Source organism: Oryctolagus cuniculus, chromosome X (genome assembly GCF_051225735.1).
Source record: "Oryctolagus cuniculus isolate XC-2025 breed Fujian yellow rabbit chromosome X, ASM5122573v1, whole genome shotgun sequence".
NCBI lineage: Eukaryota > Metazoa > Chordata > Mammalia > Lagomorpha > Leporidae > Oryctolagus > Oryctolagus cuniculus.
In genome coordinates, this window is record NC_142888.1 from 97,612,631 (window position 1) to 97,639,159 (window position 26,529).

Consider the following 26,529-nt stretch of genomic DNA (forward strand, 5'->3'; position numbering starts at 1 on the left):
GTAGTAATCCTTAGTACCAGGCTTCCCCAGAGAAACACAGCTTTAGGTTTCCAGAGTAAAATGGCCCTTACTCAAGGTATAGTTTCTCCAGAGCAGGAAGCATTTGACATCTGAACTGCATGACTGGGGTCTGACCGGAAGCTTCTCCCAACCTCCAATCATGTAACCAGACCCTCAATGAGATCGATACTCTTCTACCACTGTTACAGGAACAGCAAAGTTTGAGATGTTAGAAAATGTGACTTTGTCCTCATGGTCTGTTGTTGTTGCTGTTGAAGGGAAGGTCAGCCACTGAAACCTTTAAGACTCTCAGGAAGTTGTGGCTTCCTGCTGTTCTCTTGCCCTTTCAACCCCAATGCCTCATTCCCAATACTAGTTCCAAACAATTCCCCTGGCCCCAGTAGCGTTGCCTTTGCCTTTCCACATCTTAGCCATGTGTCAAAGGTCTATCTCTAACCCTACCACCACTAAGAAGCTCCCTTGACCTTTGGAGCTCAAGACAGAACACTATGACACTTGGAGTTTGTACCCGCAGCTTAGACCCAGTTCTCCAGATGCCTGTATATCCATCAGTGCCCTCATTATCATCTTGACTGTCAACTCATTAAGAAAAGGGATTATGTCTTCTCCCTTGTGTGTACCCCCTCACAGCATTTAGCACAGTGCTGAATATTCAACACACATTCAATGAAGATTGGCTGTGCATTTTCTCTAAACCCAGGACTGAAAATACTTACAATGTGTCTGGCAGCAAAGACTCCATCAACTATGGCACAACAAAAAGCTGCAATAACACCAAAGCTGATAAACACAATAGAAGCCACCAGCTGCAAGGGGGAAAAAAACACAAGTGTCTGTTAACCTTCTATTCCTGCTGCTTCTGGAAGCTAGGTAATCCCCAAGAGACTGCCAGCCAAATAAAAAACTCTAGCTTGATACCCCATGGGGATGCTCTTTTCAGTCATGCAGGGTAAGTGCTGGGGGGAAGAGGCTAGGCAGGAGAGGAAGACAAGGGACAACTGAGACACTTTTTACATTTTCAGGGCAAGTGAGAAATTCTGTGAGCACTAAATGAAGAAGTAGCTTACTGGTAACCAGTACACTGTCCATGGAGGAACTTGACTGCGATGTTCTACCATCCTCAGACTCAGAAAAAAATATTGGATCTTTGACATCATATAGTCCAATCCTCTATTTTATTTATGTGAAAATGGAGGCACAGTGACAGAAAGTATTGTGGTTAGGGTCTTCATATCATCTATGGAAAGGCCTAGTGCCCACCAACTCCTATTCGATTTTTCATTCCACCTCCACACACTGTTACTCTATGTCATAGTAGACACCAAGAAGACAATAATGATTCTTAGGTTCTGCATAACCCTTACGTGGTCTTCTGCATCATTGGAAAAACAAAACATTTAATTTATTGAGATTTAAATGTCACAACACTTTATAAGGGCTGAAGTCTCTGAAACTGATGGACTCTTTTTTCCATTTTCCACAAACTTTTTGTTTCTTTGTTTTGTTTTTATTTGCTTCTATCTCATAATGGCTTTCAAACAGAAATCAACAAACAACAAATGCTGGCAAGGATGTGGAGAAGAAGGTAAGTACCTTAAATCCACTGTTGGTGGAATATAAACTGGTAAAGCCACTATAGAAGACACTGTTGATGGACTTTTTATAGTATATATGAAAACTTTCAAGTAAGAAAATGCATTCCTATTGGTTGAACTCTTTAATTAACACACAATTATTCTTGGGTGTTTAAATTTAACTGGAAAGTGATCCTTGTTAAATATACGGGTGGGAATAAGAGAGGGAGGAAATGTACAGTTTGGCACATGCTCAATCGGACTTGCCCCAAATGGTACAGTTAGAAACGTGCCTGGGGATTCCAAATCAATCCCATCAAAGTGGCATGTACCAATGCCATTTCACTAGTCCAAGTGATCAATTTCTGTTCACAATGGATCATAATGATAGGATTGGGAGTCAAAGGGATCAAATAAACAAGACTAGCATCTGCTAAAACTAGCTGATAGAATTAAAAAGGAGAGAATGATCCAACATGGGAAGCGGGATACACAGCACACTCATAGAATGGCAGATGTCCTAAACAGCACTCTGGCCTCAGAATCAGCCCTTAAGGCATTCGGATCCGGCTGAAAAGCCCATGAGAGTATTTTAGGCATGGAAAGCCAAGACATTCTGGCAAAAAAAAAAAAAAAACCTAAATGAAAGATCTCTGCAAGTGAGATCCCAGTGGAAAGAACGGGCCATCAAAGAAGGAGGTACCTTTCTCTGAAGGGAGAAGAAAACTTTCACTTCGACTATGACCTTGTCTAAATAAAATCAGAGCCGACGAACTCAAAAGGCTTCCATAACCTTGGCAACTCATGACAAGAGCCTACGGTGATTACTGATGCCATAAACAAGAGTGTCAATTTGTTAAGTCAACAACAGGAGTCACTGTGCACTTACTCCTCATGTAGGATCTCTATCCTTAATGTGTTGTACAATGTGAATTAATGCTGTAACTAGTACTCAAACAGTACTTTACACTTTGTGTTTCTGTGTGGGTGCAAACTGTTGAAATCTTTACTTAATATATGCTAAATTGATCTTCTGTATATAAAGATAATTGAAAATGAATCTTGATGTGAATGGGATGGGAGAGGGAGCGGGAGATGGGAGGGTTGCGGGTGGGAGGGAAGTTATGGGAGGGAAAAAGCCACTGTAATCCATAAACTGTACTTCGGAAATTTATATTTATTAAATAAAAGTTAAAAAAAAAGAAAACATATTCTTGAGCCAGTCTGTCGTATTCAAGTGGTAACAGAAATTTTCCTAATTAATTTTTCTTCTATTACAAAGGTAACACTATAATCCAAGCCAATGTGTCAGGGGGTACATGTTTCAAAGTGTCTCCAGAGGCAGGTATTGGTGTTACCTGAGCCCATTTTCTACCTGTGTTGATCTCAGAAGTGGATGCAATCAGAATTTTTCTTTTTTGAGGTTTTTGGAGGAAACAGCAAGGCACTAAGCTGTTACATATCAAGAAGAAGGAAGTTAAAGTAAAGGCCACCTTAGGGTTCTCCCACTTCAAGAAACTTGGAGGAAATACTTGTCTCCTTTGGGAGTTATTCAGAAACCTCTCTCCATAAATCTCACTTCACAGCACTAGAGAATTGCTAAATAATGGATGAACGACATCATGAAATTGGCATTATTAGCTATCTCATAATCAGATTACAATTAAAACTCCATCATTATTTTGAATAATTTAAGCCCAAAGTGCAAGCATAACTGGCAGGGGAGGAGGCAGTCCAGGTGAAATGGAAGAAGAAAACTATCAGAAGTCCCCTGAGAGTGATTCCTCACATTGCTGGGGGAAAGCATATGGTTAGAGTTCCCTGTTCCTGGAGCTATTACATTATCTGATTAAACTTGCTGTCAAATAGACCCCATTATTAAAGTTTTGATGCCACAGAGACTTCTACAAGGCAAGCCTAATCAGTCCACCATCTGACCACTCACCAGGCATCTTGATTTACAAGTCTATAAAACTACAATATGCTTATAGTTCATTTTGTGCCGTCAGCCCTTTCCTCAGAGGAAGCCTTCTCTGATTGAAATAGGAAAATTCAGCAGCTTGCCTTTCTGGGCCCCCAATAGGACATAGAACTTCTTAAACTGCACCATCTGTCATGTGTTCACCATTTCTATCAACCTTACAACACAGTTAGCTTTGACCTATAGGTAATAGAGACACTTTAGGTTGCCTTTGTAAATTTATTTTGTCTTTGTTGTACCTCAGGTATATTTGTTCTCTTAATTAAAGTCCCTTAGGTTGTAATCTCCTAACAGGCAGGAATCCCCTATGAAGATGTCCCCAAAAGTTTATGTATCAGAGAGGATAGATATGAGGGTCATCAATAATTCAGGGCTACAAGAAAAGAAATAACAGAAACAAAGGCATTCTAAGTGAGGACAGCAGTCTGACTAGATAGGCTGGAGAACTCCTTTGGAAGTGAGGCACAAAGGACAAAATCCAGAACACTCCATCCCCATAGCTTAAGGAAACTACCTATGCCAGTGAGGGAGCATCAGGCAAAATATGAACAAGTCCCACACCACATGCTCACTGTAAAACAATTTCTCTAGAGACTTAGGAGAAAAGGCAAAGTAGCAAGGTTTTTTTGTTGCCAAATTCATGCAAACTTAAGCAATGTGTTACTTATCCACATAAGTAATGAGTTTTTTTCAGATGAAGAACCTGGTTTTATAGGGATGACAACTTACCATCTGCCGTTTGTTCTCAACGAGGTTTGATCCGATGATTCCAAGGAATGACCCAAAGCCAAGCTGCAGAGTAACACATAGATAGCATATGGGAAAACAGTTTGACCACACAATCATACCACCTCCTGGATTTGATTCAGCATAGTGGTAAACAACTGAGGTATAGATGCTAAAGCCATGTGCAGTTGCTACTTATATGAATACAGCATGTACAATAAAAGTATTTTCTCTCAGCATTTGCCAATTTTACCTTGTGGCTATGAATCACACCTCAAAAAAAAAAAAAAAGAAAAAAAAAAGAAAAACTTCATGTGCCCAAAAACTAAAAGTAAAGGTCAACTATAACTTTTCAGAGTCTGCCTATCTCAATTTCAATATCCATTACCTAGCATATGACTGGTGAGTCAGTAAGAGAACTACAATGATGAGAAACATTATATTCTGATCTTTACCTGTTTTGGGGAATAGCCTTCCATTCTGATGCATGGATTACAAAATACAGGTTTGCAATAGCAACTTTTGATTCATCTCGCATACTAATCAAACTCAGGAAGTACTTTAGAAATCAGTAAGTACCTTAACCCACATTAAAAAAGGAAAAGAAAAAGAAAATTATTTGAAAGCCTATATTTGTGGTTGACCCACTGCAATTTATGTTAGTACTTATTCACCTCTTCTTCCATCTCTGCTTCATTTATGGACAGAAAGCATTCATTAAAGGGTGAACAGAAATGGCAGTGTGAAACCCTGAAAAACAATTTCCCTGTCTAAGTAGCTGGGATTATGGCTCAGTGTAGCACATCCTACTGCCCTCTCAGTTCTGCCATTAGCAGGCTGAGTATGACAGTTGCAGCTAAAAATGATCACTAGGTAATAGCTGCTGCTAAGGACAAAAATGGAAGAAGTGAATAGTGGCAGTAACAGAACAATAAATCTTAACACAAGTTCAGTGATGTAGTTACCTTTCTCTTTAGCCTCACTAATGGTCTGGGTTTCTATCTGTAGCTTTACTTGGGCTCACAGGAGCGTCTATTTCAGTCCAAGGCATACAAGACTCACACCCAGGCTGGGAAATCCAATGGACCCAACAGCTCTTTAGGAGCTTAGTAGTGATGAGTGGTTGTCTCAGAACACCAAGAAAGAAATACAATGAAGAGAATGAATGAATTCAAATGTCCAAGGACTCCTTCTGTAGTTCCACACAGCCAGCAACTCCCTGTGGGAAATAGAAACTGAAGCCCATGGAGGTGTACCTCATGCCATCCAAGAATCTACCAAGAACATCCCCACTCAGCAGTTAAACTATATATCTCTTCTACCTTGTCTTCAAACATAATTAAAATGTGTTGTCATAAAGTATACTGATTATAACCTGATTATTGGGCATTTGGCATAGTGGTTAAGACACCCATTTGGGACCCTGCATCCCATACTGGAATGCCTGGATTCAAGTTTCAGCTGCACTACTGATTTCAGCTTCCTGCCAACGCTCACCCTGAGAGACAGCAGGTAATGGCTCAAGTAGTTGGGTCCCTGCCACCCGGGTTGAAGACCTAGATTGAGTTTCCAGCTCCCACCTTCAGCCTGGCCCAATGCCATCTGTTGCAGGCAGTTGGAAAGTGAACCAGCAGATGGGAAAGCTCAGTCTCTCTATGGGTCTCTCTATCTCTCTGAATTTCAAATAAACATATTTAAGGTAAACAAACAAAAAACCTGATTATCCCACTAGCCTTAACTTCCAACCACAGCTCTCCCACTTATGTCTATGCTTCTCTAAATTTCAGTTTCCTTATCTATAAAATAGAAAGCATAGTAGTGGTTATCTTTTATGGCTTTTGTGACAACTAGGATAATGATTTCAAGGAACTTTGTTCAGTGCCTGACCCACAGTAAGGACTCAGTAAATACTATTTTGTTCTAGTGGTTACTATATTTTTTGACAGGCAGAGTGGACAGTGAGAGAGAGACAGAGAGAAAGGTCTTCCTTTTCCGTTGGTTCACCCCCCAATGGCCTCTGTGGCCGGCTCACCACGCTGCTCCGAAGCCAGGAGCCAGGTGCTTCTCCTGGTCTCCCATGCGGATACAGGGCTCAAGGACCTGGGCCATCCTCCACTGCGCTCCCGGGCCACAGCAGAAAGCTGGACTGGAAGAGGAGCAACCAGGACAGAATCCGGTGCCCCGACCTGGACTAGAACCCGGGGTGCTGGTGCCACAGGCGAAGGATTAACCTATTGAGCCGTGGCGTCAGCAGCTGTTACTATTTTTTAAAGACATTTAACTGCTGAGCCACTCTAGCCTGATTTGAGCTGGGAAAGCTTATCATTATTATTCTATTTCATGATAAGAGTGTTTCCCTGTTCTATCTTATCTCCCCCTCCAAAATGTTTTGGAGTTCTTGTTTTTTAGAAGAAATTCCATGAATAGTCTGTGTTTATGGCATGCTGGGCCACTTGTGGAGACTGAGAGAAATTCAGGGGCAGCTTCTTACAGGGAAAATAAATCCTTTTACCATACAGTTCATCAGCATCCACAGATATTCACAGAATGCCTCCTTAAGTCCAACAGCAGTATTTTCCCTTGCACAGGAAACAAAGGCACTAGCTATTCCTGATGTTCTCAAATAACTCTCTGATGGCAGTGACCAGAAGACATGGGCTAAAGTCTTGTAGAACTGACTGGAAAGACAAGGCACTCCAGAACTGGAAACCCAGACCAACCAGTTACTTCACCCAGTCCCTCCCCTCTTTCCCTTACCTTTGATTCCATTCTATTACACACCAATCTATTCAGTTGTCTAATATTCACTGAATACCTTTATGTCAAATGATGAGACATTATCCTTGTCCTCTAAAAGCTCACAGTTTAATGAGAGAGAGAGAGAGAGAGAGAGAGAAAGAGAGAGAGAGAGAGAAACTGTGTTTTAAGGACCAAAGGTCAGGTAAAAATAAAGTGCTACAGCAGAGAATAATTCATTCTGAGTTATATCCCTGGCTCTGCTACTCATAAACTGTGATCTTGAGCCAGTTCTGTAACCACTCTGTGCTTGAATTCCCTAATCTGTAAGATGGAAATCATAATATTACCTAATCTACAGAGCTGCTGTAAGTATTGAATGAGATAAAATATGTTGCATGATTTGCAAAAGATAGGCTGCCAAATAAATTTTAGCTCTATGATTTCATATAGAGGGAGACATTTTTATATGATCTCAAAGGATGGATATCTATTTGAATCATGAGAATTCACTCACCTGGATGACACACTGATGAACTCACGCATGTCAATAAGGCATTTGAAAAGCATTTTTAAGTTAAAGAAGTACTCCCCATCCATTTGGATCATGGGAATGCTATGGAATTTGGTGGAGCTAATATCACTCCCATTTGACAGAAAAATAGTGGCCTAGAGGATTGTAAGAATTTGTCTTCTTGGCTGGCGCTGTGGCTCACTGGGCTAATCCTCCACCTGCGGCGCCGGCACACTGGGTTCTAGTCCCGGTTGGGGCACTGAATTCTGTCCCAGTTGATCCTCTTCCAGTCCAGCTCTCTGCTGTGGCCCGGGGGGGCAGTGGAGCATGGCCCAAGTGCTTGGGCCCTGCACCCGTATGGGAGACCAGGAGGAGGCACCTGGCTCCTGGCTTCGGATCGGCACAGCGTGCTGGCCATAGTGGCCATTTAGGGGGTGAACCAACCTTTAGAAAAAAAAGAATTTGTCTTCTCTTACTGCAAGTTCATGGTAGGGCCAAGACCAGCCCTTGGCACCACTAACTGACAGCTGGTGTTCTTTCAGCCACACCTTGCTGATTTATTTTTTTTAATTCTTTTTTTTATTTGACAGGCAGAGTTAGACAGTGAGAGACAGAGACACAGAGAAAGGTCTTCCTTCCATTGGTTCACTCCCCCAAATGGCTGCAACGGCCGGCGCTGCGCCGATCTGAAGGCTGGTTTATTTTCTAAGGTTTATTTATTTGTTTGAAAGGGAAAATTACAGAGAGAGAGAGAGAGAGGGAGATACAGAGAGAGAGAGAGATCTTCCATTTGTTGGTTCACTCCTCCAATGCCACAAAGGCTGGATCTGGGCCAGACAGAAGCCAGGAGCCAAGACCCAGGAGTTTCCTCTGGGTATCTCACGTGCTTGCAGGGGCCCAAGTACTTGGGCCATCCTCTGCTGCTTTCTCAGGCACATTAGCAAGAAGCTGGATCAGGAGTGGAGCATCCAGGACCCAAACCAGTGCCCATATGGGATGCCAGTGTCACAGGAGGTGGCTGCTCTATGCCACAGCGTCAGCCCCACCTTGATGCTTTTGTGGCCAGTGTTAGTATAGTGGTGAACTTAAAGTAACAAGGGCTTCATTGTTACCCTTTAGGCAAGCAGTTCTCTTCAGGGTGAGAAGGCCTATTTAAGGAAGAACTGCAGGCGTAAAAGAAGGAAAACCCATCTGAAACCCAGAAATGGGACGTTGCTTCTAATCAACTGTTTACTCTCCTCAGAAAAGTAAGCTTTGTGGTCTCCCATTGCTCTCTCCAGAAAGGTAAACTCTGTGGTTCCCCATCAAGAGCTTCGTGGAATCATGCGATATTCAGACCTTTGGACCTCCATTTTGGTGTGCCATTATCTAACAAATAACCAGTTTGCTTTGTCTTGGCTGCCCTCCACTTGTGGAAGAAAAAAGACAAACCATTAGAAATCAAAGTTAACTCAAGTGCTGTTTTGGAGGCTGAACTCAGTCATTGATTCCTATTTCCATTCCAGACATCCAGGGATGAGGCACAGAAGAATTAGTCATTTAGCAAATATTAATTGGACATCTACTCTGTCCAATACTCTGTACCACATTTGAACTGTAATTTGGAGGCCATGAGGTAGGGGGAGGTATGACACCAAAATCAATGAGATTCAAGATCAATGAACTCATACAATAATTAGGTAAACCAGTCCACAATCACATTCCATAATCCTGAAATCCACAAAGTTCTTAAAAGAAATTTTTTTCTTTTGACAACTAACTTGGTGGGAAAACCGATGTGAGGTTATTTTATAATCTTTATCTCAGTGTAAAAATTCACATTTTATTATGGAAAATATAAAGGTGCTTGATTATGGAGTGCTTCTCAAGACTCCATTGTAGTATTAGCTAACATATGGTATATGTACTGAATAATTTTTCTAAAACACAGAAAAGTCTAAATTTTGAATCACATCCAGTACAGGGGTTCAGATAAGAAATCTATATAAACAAAACTAAATAAGAATATAACCCACAGATGCCATGAAGCAAGATATGAGTATTTTCTAGGAACTATAGGAATCTACAATAGTGACGTCAAAGATGTTAGATACCACTGTGTACTCAGTAGCTGAGACATGTTCCTGCTGCAATGTATGTAAGTTAAGACAAGACGGAACAGTTAGATATAGAAGGCAAGGAAGACATTCCAGGTATTCGGGGACAATGTAAATAATAGCACCAAGGCAGAGAAGCTCAAGTCATGCTTAGGGGACTATGAACTGACAATTTTTGCAAAAGAGAAATAATGGAGACCAAGCCAAAGGCATCTGTGGAGAGATTGACTAGCATGCTAGGGAGGTGACAGGGAGTCAATGAAGGCTAGAACCTTGTAGCATTATACAAGTCTTATCCAAGAGCACCGGTTCAAGTCTCAGCTGCTCTAATTCTGATGCAGCTCCATGCTAATATGCCTGGGAAGGCAGCAGAGGATGGCCTAGGTACTTGGATCCCTGCCACCCATATGAGAGACACAGATGGATTTCCAGGTTCCTGTTTTTGGCCTGGACCAGTCTCAGCTATTGCAGCCATTTGAGGAATGAATCAGTGAGTGGAAGATCTCTCTCTTTCACCTCTTCCTCTATCACTCTGCCTTTCAAATAAGTACATAAATCTTTTTTAAAAAGTCTTATCTAGAAAATCAAGATTCAAGTCTTATCTTAAAAATGTATTTACTTAGGAATTTACAGGTTTTTTGTTAGAATTGTATATAATTATGAGGTTAAATATGATGCTTTGATGCATCTATAATGCATATGTAATATCCAACCAAGGTAAATATATGTATCTCATCAAACACTTAACGTTTCTTCACAGTGAAAACATCAAAAATTCTATCTTCTAGGACTGGCATGGTGGCACAGAAGGTTAAGCCTCCGGCTGAAATGCCAGAGTCCCATATGGGTGCCAGTTCAAATCCCAGTTGCTCCACTTCTGATCCAGCTCCCTGATAATGTGCCTGGGAAAGTAATGGAAGATGACCCATGTGCTTGGGCACCTGCACTCACATGGGAGACCCAGATGGAGTTCCTGGCTCCTGGCTTTGGACTGACCCAGCCCCAGTCATTGTGGCCATTTGTGAAGTTAACCAGTGGATTGAGGAGATTCTCTCTCTCTCTCTCTCTCTCTCTCTCTCCCCCTCATTCTGAAATTCTGCCTTTCAAATAAATTAATTAAGTTTAAAAATTCTATCTTGTAGTTTCTTACATTATCTATAGTAACTCTAAATGCAATAAGAAATTATATTTTAGAATAAACTCAGACTTTAAAAATCTATTCAACTGGCCGGCTAATCCTCCGCCTGCGGCGCTGGCACCCTGGGTTCTAGTCCCAGTTGGGGTGCCAGATTCTGTCCCGGTTGCTCCTCTTCCAGTCCAGCTCTCTGCTGTGGCCTGGGAGTGCAGTGGAGGATGGCCCAAGTCCTTGGGCCCTGCACCCGCATGGGAGACCAGGAGGAAGCACCTGGCTCCTGGCTTCGGATCAGTGCAGCACACCAGCCACAACACACCAGCCGTAGCAGCCACTTGGGGGGTGAACCAACGGAAAAAGGAAGACCTTTCTCTCTGTCTCTCTCTCTCACTGTCTAACTCTGCCTGTCAAAAAAAAATCTATTCAACTACAAGTAGAAAATTTTCTAATTTACAATAAACCAAAAGAAAAAAAAAAACTCCCACTATCCAGAGTACCTTATATTTCCTGAACATTTAAGGTAATCAAAACTCTTTTGAACTTATGCAAGGACTCTTTACGTCTGAAGTTGAACCCACACTGCCCTAGAGAAAGTTTCTGGTCTATTGCCTGTTTTAAATGATCTCTGTTGCTCTTTTCTCCTAAGATTCCACTGTAACTCTGATAGGATTTTCAATTCACACACATATGCACACACACACACAAGATATGGAGTAGAAACTTTTGTTACTTTCCCAAAAGAAAACCCAGGCTAGTATGGGCCATAACAGTACAGCAGCCAAAGAAAGGGTAGGGGAATGAAAGGTTTTCCTCACTGATCAGGTGGGCCAACTCTCTCTTGTAGGTTGCTTGGGAAACACATTTGGCGTCCTTGTCCTCCTAGATCTAAAAATGTAAATGGAAGTCTAGAGAGAAGGAGCAACCTCTCCCACCTGCCTTTTTCAGATTCATGCAACAACCAAGGCTCTTGGGACTTTAGGCTTTCAGAATTGAAAGCTCATCAGAACTCTTCTGGAGTGAAATATGTCTTGAATATTACAGTAGAGTTAAAATATGAGTTTTATTCTTAATTTGATAGGCTTAAAGAGAGAGAGATACACAGAGCTCCCTCTTGCTGGTTTACTCCCCAAATGCCACAATGGATAGCTGGGCCAAGACTGAAGCCAAGAGCAAAGAACTTAATCCAGGTCTCCCACATGGGTGGCAGGAACTCAACTATTTGAGCCATTACTGCTCCATCAAGTGTCTGCATTAGCAGAAACTGGGAGCTAGAGCTGGAAATTGAACCCAGGTACTCCTATATGGGACACAAGCATCTTAACCAATGTCTTAACTGCTAGATCAAATGCCTGCCCTAAAAGTAAAAATCTTAAGCCAGTTTGTTTTGGTAAGTGTTACTTTTTTTAAACTTTACAGTTAAGCCTATACAAATTAGCACATCTTTAAAGATACACATGTTTGTATGTCTCTTAGAACAATGACATTACATTCTAGACAGGGAGTAGCTAACATGCTATAATAAGGCATTTTATAGTACCTGGGCATATCATTAAACAAATTAAACATGCCCCTGAGAAGTTTTACATGACTTAGAGTTTTGCAATGTTACTTAATCAAAATATCAATATTTAAATAAATTATAAGACTTTTTATCTAATAACTTCTCTGTAATTTATCTGTTTTGAAAAAAATGCAAATTAGCATAAGTTGCTAAAACATTTAAACCAAAGTCCAAACTAACAGAGTTCTCAATAACATAAATTTTTTTCACTATTCCTTACAGTGGTAATTTGTACTCAAAGTGACCAATCTGAAGGTACAGAATCTTAAAATGCCACAGTATGCTCTTTTTGGTTTTATGGCTAAGCAAATTTTTTTGTTTTCATTCTCCAGGTTGTTTCTGGCCCAACTGAATTAGGCTCCCCTCTTGGTGCTTATTAAAATGTAGATTCAGGGCCTACATGGTGGCTACACAAGCATCCTATATCTGAGTGCTACCTCCAGCCTCCAGCTGCTCCACTTCCAATCCAGATCCCTGTTAACGTGCCTTGTGAAAGCAACAAAAGATGACTCAAGTACTTGGGCCTCTGCTATTCACATGGGAGACCCAAATGGAGTTCCTGACCTCTGGCTTTGGCCTGGACCATCCTTAGCTATTTCAGCCATTTGGGGAGTGAACCAGTAGATGAAAGATCTCTCTGTTTCTCTGCCTCTCTCTCTTCTTCTCCCTTTGTCACTCTTCCTTTTAAATAAATAAAATAAATCATTAAAGTAAATAAAATATAGATTCAATGTGTATTACTTTTTAAATCAAGGTTAGCTCATGAGAAGAGAATTCAGATTCCTGGGACCCACTGGACCTCCTGAATCAGAATCTCTGGAAATAGAGATATGAATTTTTCACAGGTTCCCCAGGTGATTCTTAATTCACACCAGGGTGAAGAAACCAGTGGCTTGGAGTTTATATAGTAACTCCCTAATAAACTATTCAATTAATGAAAGTACCCCTTTACCATACAAGTCTGAATTCTCAGGTGTTTACTGTTTCAGAGGCTTCAGTGATAACTGTATTTGTTACAACATCAGCTGATCTATAAACTCAAATGGATCTTTCTGCTTTCCAATTGCTGTCTTTCCCCTCTTTACTTTCTATGATTAAAACCCACTTTAAAGAAACCATCTGTAAGAATTTTGAGAGCATAGATTTGAAGGTTAAACTATGGGACACACTGTCCATTAGAAATGGCTCTCTGTATTAGCTTTCAGTAACACACAAGTACACAGACACACACCCCCATTGCTTCAACTTCCAGTGCTAGCTGAAAGTCAGGTACTTGAAAAATAATCATACACCCTCCTCTGTTAATGTATTCCAACCTAGCCACCCATGGTCAGATAATCCACAGAGAAAGTTCATAGCCACTTTTCATAAATAGAAGTTCGTATTATTAACTGATATGGAAAACACCCTCCCCTCACCCACAGGGACTCAATCTTGGCTCTGGCATTTGCTCATCAGTCAAAAATATTTTACTAATGCAGTATCTGAAGCACACAAAGTCACACAGACCCTATAAATTGCTTTTCCAAGCCACCAAAATGCTTTCTTACCCCCTCCTTCCCTCCCACCTCTCTTGCTTGTGTTTAAAAATAAAACCCAATTCTGCTGACTACCGCTTTTCTCACCTCACCACAGGAAGTGGACTGGATGACTTCTCACAACACATGTTTAACAGAGGGCACCAAGCACCAAACAGTGTCTGTGGGACGCCTGCTGTAAGCTGGGGAGAGCCCTGTCTGCTCAAGGGCTATAAAGGAACTTCCCCCAGCAGCCTTCAGCTCCAGGGAGGCATAGCCCAAGTCAGGCCTCAGTTTTGCAAATACTATGGAGGAGGCCAATTGTGGAATGGAACTGGTGATCTAGGCAACAGGCACCAGGCTTGGTCACTCCCAGCACTGGTTTGTCAAAGGCATCATCTTTAACCCCTTCCCCTTCCTTTTCTTCTTTCTCCAACCTCCACTTCTCCACCTCTGAGAGAGAGAGAGAGAGAGAGAGAGAGATGAAACAGAACAACCAAAAGCACATGTGACCTCTTCACTGTGCTAAAAGATAAAAACAATAAACCATGATAAACATTTTTCCTGCTCTCTAGCACTTACAACTGGGGAGCCATTTAACTGATATTAAAAATATGACCCAGGAGCTGGCATTGTGGCACAGGTTAAACAATGGCCAAAATGCCACCATCCAATATGAGTGCTGATTCTTGTCCCAGCTGCTCCACTTTTGATCTAACTCCCTGCTAATGCACCTGGGAAAGCATCAGAAGATGACCCAAGTGCTTGTGCCCCTGCGTCCACGTGGGAGACCTGGAAGAAGCTCCTGGCTTTGGCTTGGCCCAACTCTGGCTGATGCGGCCGTTTACAGAGTGAACCAGTGGATAGAAGATGTTTCTCTCTCTCTCTCTCTCTCTCTCTCTCTCTCTCTCTCTTCTCTCCCCCTCTCTTCCCTCTCCCTCTCCTTCCCTCCCTCTCTCTTAAAAAAAAAAAATGACCTAACCTCTAGGTTCAACAGAAGTGGCCACAGACCCAAACAAGATTTTTTATGCAACATGTTCCGTGTTCTCCAAGATGTATTGCATACTCCGTAGGAGTGGGTAAAACAATCCACTGTAATATAGAAATAAATTATGGTTCTTATTTATTATTTATAGAGTATAATAAGAAATTCGGTGTTACTAATGTTCAATAAAGAGACTGTCAGTGGTGCACTCAGTCGCGGGACTCTCAGATGACTGGGAGGGAGCTATTCTGTGGGAAGAGGGCACACTCCAAGCAGCAAAGGGTTGATGGTGAGGTATTTTATGTATGCCCAATTTGTAATATCTAGTTTGTCCCAACAAAATGGATAAGAGGTTTGGAAATATTCTTGTTGAGAAACCACAGTCTGAACTTGAATAATGTGAGTGCAAGTGAGCAACAAGAAAACAAGCAGAGGGGCCTGGCATTGCGATGCAGTAAGTTGGACCACTCTTGCAATGCTGGCATCTCATACTGCAGTGTGAGTTTAAATCCTGGATCCTCTGCTTCATATCCACCTTCCTAATAATGCTCTAAGAAAGGTAGTTAAAGATTGACCAGGTACTTGGGCCCTTTTCACCCACATGGGAGGCCCAGACGGGGCTCCTGGCTCCTGGCTTCAGCCTGGCACAGTCCTGGCCTTTGTGGCCATTTGGGAAGTGAACCAGTGCATGGAAGATTTCTCTTTCTCTCCATGTATGTCTCCCTTTCTCTCTGTAACTCAGCCTTTCAAAATAAACAAATTTTTTAAATAAATAGATCTTTTTTTAAAGAAAAAAATGGCAGTGTTGACACTAGAACTCCCAGGGTCAGTTTTGTGTCAGCAACATTGTGGCTGTGACACTGACATTAAAAAACAAAGATTCCAGGGCCAGCGCTGTGGCGTAGCGGGTAAAGCCGCTGCCTGTGGTGCCAGCATCCCATATGGGCACCGGTTGGAGACTCAGCTGCTCCACTTCTGATCCAGCTCTCTACTACGGCCTAGGAAAGCAGTGGAAGATGACTCAAGTCCTTGGGCCCCTGCACCCACGTGGGGGACCTGGAAGAATCTCCTGGCTCCTGGCTTTGGAGTGGTGCAGCTCCGGCAGTTGCGACCATCTGGGGAGTGAACCAACGGATGGAAGACCTCTCTCTCTCTCTCTCTCTGTCTCTCTCTCTCTCTGTGCCTCTCCTTCTCTCTCTGTGTAACTCTGACTTTCAAGTAAATAACAAATAAATCTTTAAAAAAAAAAAAAAACTAAAAACAATGATTCCAGGGCTGGCGCTATGGCGCAGCAGGTTAACGCCCTGGCCTGAAGCGCCTGGCTGCTCCACTTCTGATCCAGCTCTCCGCTATGGCCTGGGAAAGCAGTAGAGGATGGCCCAAGTCCTTGGGCCCCTGCACCTGCGTGGGAGACCCAGAAGAAGCTCCTGGCTCCTGGCTCCTGGCTCCTGGCTCCTGGCTCCTGGCTTTGGATTGGCGCAACTCCAATCATTGCGGCCAATTGGGGAGTGAACCATCAGATGGAAGACCTCTCTCTCTCTCTCTCTCTCTCTCTCTCTCTCCATCTCCTCTCTCTCTCTCCATCTCCTCTCTCTCTATGTAACTCTGACTTTCAAGTGAATAAATCTTTTTTTTTTTTTGACAGGCAGAGTAGACAGTGAGAGAGAGAGACAGAGAGAAAGGTCTTCCTTTTTCTGTTGGTTCACTCCCCAATGGCTGCTCTGCCAGTGCGCTGCTCTGCGGTGCGCACCACACTGGAAGAGGAGCAACCGGGACAGAATCCGGCACCCCGACCCGGACTAGAACCCGGGGTGCTGGCGCCGCAGGTGGAGGATTAGCCTAGTGAGCCTCGGCGCCGGCATCAAGTGAATAAATCTTAAAAACAACAACAACAACAATGATTCCAAGGTGGCCAGTGCTATGGTGCAGAGGTTAAAGCCCCAGCCTACAGTGCTGGCATCCAATATGGGCGCCGATTGGAGTCCCAGCTGCTCCACTTCTTATCCAGCTCTCTGCTATGGCCTGGGAAAGCAGTGGAAGAAGGCCCTAGTCCTTGGGCCCCTGCACCCACGTGGGAGACCTGGAAGAAGCTCCTGGCTCCTGGCTTCAGATCAGCTCAGCTCTGGCTATTGTGGTCATTTGGGGAGTGAATCATTGAATGGAAGATCACTCTCCCTCTCTCTCTGGCTCTACCTCTCTCTGTAATTCTGTATTTCAAATAAATAAAATATATCTTTAAAAAAACACACACAAAAAAAAATAAAAAACAATGATTCCTGGGACCAGGGTTGTAGTGTAGCAGATAAAGCTGCCACCTGTGATGCTGCCATCCCATATGGGCACTAGTTCATGTCCTGGATACTCCACTTCCAATCCAGTTCCCTGATAATAGCCATATGGGTGTAGGGGCCCAAGCACTTGGGCCTGCTTATGCTGCTCTCCCAGGATCGAAGTGGGGTAGCTAGGTCTCCAAATGGCGCCCATATGAGAAGCTGATATGGCAGGTGGAGGCTTAACCTGCTATGCCACAACGCCAAAGTAGCAGAAGATGGCCCAAATATTTGGGACTCTACTACCCACATGCGAGACCCAGATGAAGCTCCTGGCTCCCAGCTTTGGCCTGGCTGAGCACTGGTCTTTGGGGCCATCTGTGGAGTGAACCAATGGATGGAAGATCTCTGTCTCTCCACCTCTCTGTAACTGACTTTCAAATAAATAAATAATACTAAGAACAATGATTTCAAAGAGGATTTAGTCATAACTGATAAGAAGTCACTCAAAAATATTCACAATAATCTAGTAGGCCATTTGAAATAGGGATTTAGAGCTACTATCTTTCATGACAAACTTGACACTAACTGAATATCACCCTATTGCATTTTAGTGTTCATATGAAGATAGTAAAATGTACTGTTTATTTCTTTTTATTTCTTTTTTTAAATTTATTTCAAAGGTGGAGAAACAGAGAGAGGAGGGGGAGAGAGAGAGAGATCTTCCATCCAGTGGTTCACTCCCCAAATGACCACAATGGCCAGAGCTGGGCCAAGCCAAAGCCAGGAGCCTGAAGCCTCTTCCGAGTCTTCCATATGGGTGTAGGGGCCCAAGCACTTGGGCCTGCTTATGCTGCTCTCCCAGGATCGAAGTGGGGTAGCTAGGTCTCCAAATGGCGCCCATATGAGAAGCTGATATGGCAGGTGGAGGCTTAACCTGCTATGCCACAACGCCAGTCCTTGTTAATTTCATTTTAATCTAACGTTTGAATTTCCACTTTTGTGTAAATTTTAAGAATTTGTATATCATTTATAAATAAATATATTTATTTTAGGAGTATATATTCTACAAATTTTTCCTGTTAGTATTGCAAGATCACTTTAAGTGACCAATACTATTTATTGGTCATGACATGTCAAGATACCAGAGTCCTCACAGCTAAAATCAGGTGACTTCTATGATAGATAGCAAAGCAGATGCCCAGAGAGAAAGAGAGGACCTTAGCTTCATATTAATACTGCTAATTAGTAATATCATCTAAACCTAAAAATTGAAATCCTAAACAGTGAGATGGATAAATATAGAGTGACAGAAAGGAGGAAATCTGAGCAAACACTGGAAACTCAGAATTGAAAAGTGTCCTAGTAGAGCGCTAATTTCTGTAGCCACCAAGCTACTGATGCCTAGCTATGCCTTCTATACTTACAATAACTCCCGGGTAATAACCCCCAACAGTCACATTCTGCGTCCTGGTGGTTGCAGCAAGGCCCACCGTGAGAATTAACACGGACACAATAAGCAAAGTCACGGTGACATAGATGGAATTCCGTTTCCTCCGATTGAAGGCTCCTGAAAACACAGAGAAAAACTGAAATTGCTCATTTCAGCAAGGGAAGGGAATGACTTAAAGAAATACCATTAGGAAGGTTTCCCTTTGCAACTCCAACTAGTACCTGGGGTTACCTCTGGGAAGAGGAATTATGGGAAAAAGAAGGAGCTTCAGTTTCTGCAGTCATCAGGTGCCACTTTTATAATAAAAATAGATTTCCAGTTTGAAAATAAGCAACAGAATAAATTTCATCAGTTACATAAAGCAAATTTTTGTGGTTTTCATATTCTATAAAAGATAGTCATACCCATTTAGTAGAGCATTTTTAGACCAAATTATACAACATATGATAAATGGAAAGTGTATACATGAGGATATTAAATGAAAGTATTTTACAACCAATATGCAACTAAGATTTTTTTTTCATAAGCTAGAGATATGAAGCTTCATTTTCGGTGTAAATAGCAGAACCAAGCCAGTTATTGTTTTTTTTTTTTCATTTATTTCTGACATTTGCCATCTCATGTATAAACTTTAAAATTGTGTTGGCAAAATTTGTCACATAACAAATGTGTGTAATAAAATAAGTGTTTGGAGGCCATTAGTCCACAAAGATATGTTTCAAGGGAGGTACATAAGAAGGATTATCACATATACATTAGGCTTATGTGAGGATGACATCAATATAAATGATATGGAACCCATTTTCCCACTTAGGACTAATCAGACATGATAGTGCAAACTAATTTAAAAAAAAAGAAACGGGCCTATTAAATCAGATAAAAATGGTACCTAGGCTCACTTTTCAATTTAAAAATTTTTAAAGGAATTGAGCACCGCTCCACACTCAGCTGGCATTTCTTTGGCATGAGGAAAGGTGCTCAAGAAGAAATGCTAGGGCAGAGTTATCATCTAGGAGTGGGGGGGGGGGCAAGAGAATGAACAGGAAACATTAAAAAGAGCACAGTTTTCTAGTGGAGGTATATGGAAGGTGGGAAAGATGAAGCAGTAGGGAACCTTAGGATGGGATGGCCCACCCAGGTGCCTTGACTTTATGGCCCTAAAGAAACCTCTTGGGGCTGTTCATAAGATCCTGTCATTTAGGGAGGCTGCATTGTAGCCTCAGCAAGCAGTTGGGAGGGAGGGGAGAGGGGATGGAGGAAGAGGGAGGGAGCTGAGGAAACCAACTGCAATACAGGATACCTGATGGTAACGAGAGGGAGGGGCTGTGGCTGGCCTTGGCAATCCCCTGAAGATATCCCCTCCCAGGTGGAAGAAAAGCACCATGAGTGCCACCCTGTGTCAGCTCCACCATCCATCTTATATTCCCCACTGTGATCCCTGCCAAAGGTTCCAAGGGAGTTGGAAGGGGCTGGCAGTCTCCCCTGATGTCAATATCGAAAGTGAGGGACATGACTCATCAGGGTCATTTCTGATACAGTGCTATTCAAAGACTACTTTACATGGAAAAGTAGGAGTGCTTTGGGCATTTATAGGCACCCACATACTAATGTGCCAAGGCTCACCCTGGGAGAAGAGGTGTGGAAAGTTGGGAAATGAGGCTCCTCTGCAGTGAGACAGACCATAGCCCAGCTTCGATGAGGAAACAGGGCCACGAGAGACACCTATGACATGGTGGGGGAGGGGGAGACTTTGTGTGAGAGGCTATTAGGGATGCAAATGGCAAGCTGATGGGTGGTAAATACAATAATCTAAGCCTGGAGGTCAGGACTGTCTGACACAGGGAAAGGGAAGGTTAGTTATTTCTCCTCTTGATCTGAGGACTCGAATGAGTCTCTTAACTAGGATCCCTAGGTATATTTGATGATAGAACTTCTCAGTGAACCTTGCAGTTTGTTCCACAAAGGGGCTGTAACCTAAACTTTCAAAATCACCCCCCATTTTTGTCTTCCTTCTCTTTTGTCACATACAGGATCTTGAAGACCTCCCCAGCCCCAAATTGGCGAAAGAGAGCAAGAGAACATCTGGCTACACCAAGGGTATCTGCAATACATGAATGTCTCAGCACCTTACACTGAAAAACATGGAACTTTAGAGACTAAATTGGAGTAATGTGTGTGTATGTACCATCATACTAAATTGGTTGTTTCACTACTTGCTGCTTCCCAACCAACTAACTGGCCTTTACTCTTATTCACAGCTCTTGGGTCTTCTTTGAAAATATCACTCTAACTCTTAAATGCACAGGAGCCAGGTCAAAAAAAAAAGTGACTCAGCAAACCACATGGTGTCATTTGAAAATCTATTTTTCTTTCCCTTCTGCTTTGAAACCTGAATTGAAAATTCAGTCAGTTGAGAAAGCTAAAGATCCTGCAGCCCCATATGGCCTTACCTCTAGACAAGATTTGCTTTGGAAAAAGATCCTAACTCTCCTAACCCTAGATTGGATATGTATTATCTGTCCCCTCAAATGACTCCTCCTCCCCAACACCTCTTATTTTCCACTATAAGGAACATACATCATTATGTAAAATGAAATTATTTCTAGTTGTATCTGGTAAGTTGACTATTTTAAGGAACCTCTGGGGTTAAACTTTTTGAAAATGAAGAATAATACCTCAGTTTATCTCCAGTGTCAACTTGACTTAATAAAATTCACATCTACTTAGAGCAAGACATACCTGTTCTCTAAAGTGTAGCCTAGGCTCCTAAAAGGCCTCTCATTATGTCTGCTTAGGGCATTTTCTTGTTGGTTGTTTTTAGAAAGGAGAAGAAGAGTCCTGAACTCATTAGGGTACAATTTGGGGTTTTCCCTAGATGTTCTTCACAGGAACATCTAATTCCAATTTTATTTAGTAAACTAACACACACACACACACACACACGCAAAATTCAGACACTATATGCTACAGTACTTAAAAGCAGCAGCAGGTGCTTGAAAACAGTCTCTATCATGGTATTTGATATCTAGTAAGCAGTTGGTACTTATTGAATAAACAAGGGGCAACATCTCGGAATTTTTTCCTTTGTAATCAAAAAGTTTGTGGGAGGAATCATGTGAATAAATATGGACTATGCTCTTAAAATTGCTTTTTGAAAAAAAGTAGGGTACACCTGAGTGCTCCCCAGAACTGAAAGCCTTCTGGCCAACTAGTGTCACAACCCCAACATCTGTCACCACCCTGTCTATCTAGTGTCCAGCACATTTCTGTTTAAACAACAACCTCTGCAGCCAACAGCAGTGAGTCTGAAATATCATCATTGGCATTGGCTGCCCACCCCACCCCCTAGTAGCTCCCTGCAGAACTGCTGCAGCCCTCCTCCTCTGCAGTGCCCCACCTCCATCCCAGATCGGTGACGACCAGGATGCTCAGTTTCAGACGCACCCAATTATTTGCTGCCTCTACCCTTCCAAATACAACCAGCTGTCTCCTCCTGGTTTCCTTGCCTGATCAGAGCCCCCACCTGCACTGTGGTCTTTGACTCTAAGTCCTTCCCTTCCTTTGAAACCTGCTCAAAACTCACCTCTTCCAAGAAGTGTTTCTTGATCAAGCTTACTCTATTCTAATCAACTATTCTTTTATGTCTCTAAATTCATAGATACCTTACTCAATAAGCATATTGATTACAATGGCTACAATTACACTTGTAACTAGTTCTAGTTCACAACCCAGATGATGTCCACCAGTTCCAGCATTACGTATCTGACAGAAACCACTGTGAGATTCGCTAGAAAGCAGGATGTTATCACTTGTGTTTTACCTTGTACATATTCTTGATTATTCCCTTCCAAGAGAATAAGTAGAGTGTGTAACCTTTTTGGAGTACAGCAGATGGGGGCCAAGTATCCTTCCCAGTACCCTGTGTTGATGACTAGCTAATTCTCAGGGTTGATTTAAAAAAAAAAAAAAAAAAAAAAAAAAAACACCAAGATTTGCTTACCTGAATCAGCTTTGCCACCTAGAGTGGGTCCCAGGAAACCCCAGCCTTGAGCATCATGGAAACAGGTGGCTGCCTACACAAGGGTCTCAAGGTCCTGCCAATCTCCCACACATCTCCTTAAGGGTGCTGAAATCAACACCCTCTCCCCTTTACTTAATTCTTGAGTAGAAACATCCAAGGCCTTGGGAGAATTATAAATGTGTTATTGTGTTGGGGAGTAATGAATTTCCTACTGTAGTATAGGTGCCTTAGCGCCTGGGGGCGGTGTTGCCAAAAAGGAGAGGGGGGTTGTTGGGAGAGGATGGAGGGGCAGTGGAGTCGAATTACCATCTTCCTAATTGCCCAAGTGCCTGCTTTGCTCTGAGTCTTGGACTAACAGCTCATCCCCAGACAGCCAGCAAGCAGGTACCTAGTGCAGTGTGTGTCTGCGTGTCACACTTTTACTGTCTTGGCTGCAGTTGTGGCTTGACAGTAAAGGGAATCCCCGCAGAAATTCCGCCCTTGGAAGCTGAAACACTAACCTACCCACCCACCCATTCTCTTCCTCCCACCACGCAAGGGAGGCGTTGCCAGAGCTGTATTAAGTGGGAGTAGCTCCTAAATAGCCTAGACGCTGATTCAGGCCTGTGTTGTGCGGGACCCATGCCAGGGAACTCCGGGGAGACTCCCCTATTCAAACTGCAAAAACCCAGGGTTACCACTGGACTCAGGAATTTATTGGTGCCAACCATCTGCAGACTTGAAAAAGCAGAATGCATAGCATTAGTTCCACGTCAATATGGGTCTATGATTCCTGTCCTTCAGTGTCAAGATTGGACTGGGCAAAGACCACTCAGCTTATTGTGCACAGACCTTTTGAGAAATGCAATATTGGCTGAAAGTCACTAAGCGCCCAATAAAAAACTTTTTTTCATCTTGTCCCCCATTCCACAGTAGCATCCAGACCAGCAACCCTGAGTCACCAAACTGCCCACTGTCTGGAGGCAGGTAGCTCCAGGGCCAGGACACTTGGTTTGCAAGTGGGCAAGTGGTTGTAGCCACAGCAGTAGTGGGCACTGCGGAACCCTTGCACTCTTCCACCCAGTCCCTCAGTTGCAAGCAACAACTTGGCATCAGGGAGCCAACAACAGCGTTGGAGCCATAGCCGACCAAGGTAAGGAGTGCATTCTGTGTGGGTGCGTGTGTGTGTGTGTGTGTGTGCACGTGCGAGTATGGTGTGGTGTGTGTGTGTGAGAGAGAGAGAGGTGGTAGTGGTAAGGAGGAACCTGGTACTTCTGGGATCTAGATTCGGACTGGATTTCTTGACCTCATTTATACCCTGTCCTTAAAAAAGAAAAAAAAAAGCAAAATCTTATACTGAATATGGAAAGCCATTGTAAATACGAGTCTTGCCATTCTCCAGGAGACAACATTTTCTGAGACCTCTCCAGTAAACGAATTTTGTTGAGACTGAGTCTTTTGCAAGCAGTAACAAACTCATAAAGGAGCTTCAATCTTCTCTCCGCCCCCTCCCCGCTGATGTTCCCGCAAATTCCAGGGAGAAGACCTGAGCAGATTGTATGGCAGACACTGGGGCCGGAGGGATTTGGCAGAATGCTAATTATGTTGGAAAGAGAGAATTCGATTTGGTTGAAATGTATCCGAGGCGAATTTTAAGATTAGGTGGGATCATCGTTTGACAATTCCCTCCCCCTCTCCAGGGCTCCAAATTAATTTCTCCACCCAGTGAAATCATACGGGTTGGGAACGTGCCCAACAGCTGAGGGGGGCTGGATTTCTTTTCTGTTTTGTAACTACTAAAAAGCAGCTTCGAGAGGCAACCAAATTGGTGCTCTAAGGTAGCTGTCCCCCAGTTGCCAGAAGGAAAGGTGTTGGTAGGTGCCCCTCCCCCTTAATTCCGCGCGAGGAGGAAAAGCGGGACTTCAGAAGACGCACGGGCTCGCTTGCACTGGATCTTTCTCCCGCTCTCACTCGTCCCCAGTCCGCCCCCGCCCTACCCACCGCCCCTTTTCACACTCACGCACATTCCTTGCGTTGGGAGCAGAATTGGAATCAAATTCAAGGAATGTTGATTCTGCCGCTGCACCCGGCAGGGCTGGACTCTCTTGAGTGGTTCCTCAGGAATTCCCCTTCTGCCAACCCCTTCCTTTCTCCCTCTACCCCCGCCCATCCCCCAGGGTTGCGCAACACCCCCCCCCCATCACAGAGGTGCAAGTCACCCCCCCCCACACACACACACACAACAGCTAGAAATTTCTGGGCAGCTTCAAGAGAGTTGGGAGGGGGCTAGGACCCTCCTTTCACTAATTCTCCTTAGTTAGAGCTCTCAGAAGTGAGGAGGACTTTTGCAAAGAGGGACAGTCGAATGAAAAGCAAAGGCGCAGGTTGCAGCAAAGCGTTTTGATCCCAGAGTGCTGGGATTTGCCACTGGCTGCAAGTCCGTAGACAGACGTACACAAACACACACATCCGCACTCCTGGGCAGGGATACTCCGACGCAAGCTTGGCGCTCCAATCTCCGCAAGTCGCCCCGCCGCAGCCGCTCCCCTGGGGCTCCAGTCCCCCACCTAGACGCTGGAAGGCGCGGACCCCTCTAGTCCCGCGTCCCAGTCTGACTCTGTGGGCAGCCAGGGCGCTTGCGATACAGAGGACATCGCACTCACCCCTTGCTGCCGCCTCCCGGAGGAAAGGCTGCTAGACTTACCCATGGAATCGGGCAGGGACATGTCGCTGGACCGCTGCTGAGTCAGGGACTGATGCATGGTGAAAGCTGCCCAATGGCCCCAGTCCCCGAAGCTGCTTTAAGCGGCTCCCCGGCTCAGGGCGTCCCGCAGAGCATCCTACTCCGGAGCTGCCTTTCTTGGTCCCTTTGATATCTCAGAGAGACAGGCTCTGGTTGAGAGCTGCAACTCCTCCCCCTTCCTTCCCCTGTTCTCCCTCCCTCTGCTCTGGGAGGCAGCAGCATTGGCGGTCCGTGCAGCGGCGTGCGCTTGCGCAACACCACCCCCCCCCCCATCCTAGTTATCCACCTCCCAGCCTCTCCGGAGCTAGACGGGGAACTGTTTTAGCCCCTTGGGGCCAGAGCTGCGCAGAAAATGAGGGGGAGGCTTCAGCCTGGAGTCAACTGGCTGTCTCTGTAGTTTAGAGTCTTGGGCAATCATCATTTCTAGGATTTATAATTGGGGAGGGGTAAAGAGTCTGGTTCAGAGCTAAGGTACACACACACACACACACATACATATTTGTGCAGGTCTGGTGTTAGTGCTTCCAGAATGACATAATGGAACTGGAGATGATCCAAAAAAGGGTCACTTTATAATCAAGGGGGGGGGGGGGAGAGCCTGCCATATGAAGATAGATTAAACAAATGCAGACTCTTGAGTCTAAAACGATGAAGGGTGGGAAGAGATGTGACCAGAATGTATAAAATTATGTAAAGATGAGCTAGAGAAAACAGGCTTATTCACCAGATTTGAGAATTCTAGAACCAACAGTTTCCTAAGAGCTAGAAGATTCAGTTAAACTGAATATGACTGCATCAGCACCCCAGTTTTTACCTTTGTTCAAGGTGTTTTATATCAAAGATCTCATTTTCTCATCACAGCAGCGATGCAAAAGAGGAAGAGTAGCCAGTAATAATTCCACTTTATGATGAGTAAACTGAGTCTTAGAGAAGGGGTGGAATTTCCTCTGGCTACTTAGCTTGTAAGTGGTGGAGGTGGGATTCAAACCTAGATCTGTTGTACTCTCAGGTCAGTGCTCTTCTTGCTATGGCAGCTGAAAAGAAAGATTACTTTATACAGCATAATGAAAACCTAAGGAATTCATGAGCACCCAAGAGGTGCAACAGGATGAAAACACAAGTAGCTTTGGAAAGAGTGAAAATAAAGTCATGACTGACAGACCCACTGTGGATAATTAAGGGAAACCGGGACTGAAGTATGAATGTTTCTGATCTTGAAA

General features: G+C 43.5%; 1 protein-coding gene across 13 annotated transcripts in view; it reads right to left on the reverse strand.

Moving 5' to 3' along the window:
* Window positions 1-25,562, reverse strand: part of TMEM255A (transmembrane protein 255A) — a 67,962-nt gene extending 42,400 nt beyond the window's left edge. For 5 of the 13 annotated variants that reach the window (XM_089324574.1, XM_017349878.4, XM_002720402.6 and 2 more), the window contains exons 1-4: window positions 25,271-25,562; window positions 18,541-18,683; window positions 4,306-4,368; window positions 738-827 (exon numbers count right to left, since the gene is read on the reverse strand). In XM_089324574.1, coding sequence (XP_089180700.1) covers window positions 738-827; window positions 4,306-4,368; window positions 18,541-18,683; window positions 25,271-25,328 — 354 coding nt within the window. In that variant the 5' untranslated portion in view covers window positions 25,329-25,562. Of the gene's footprint in view, window positions 1-737; window positions 828-4,305; window positions 4,369-18,540; window positions 18,684-24,590; window positions 24,731-25,270 lie in introns of those variants that run through there. The other 8 variants (XM_089324577.1, XM_089324569.1, XM_089324568.1 and 5 more) reach the window with 6 other exon arrangements.
* Window positions 25,563-26,529: the final 967 nt, after the last annotated feature.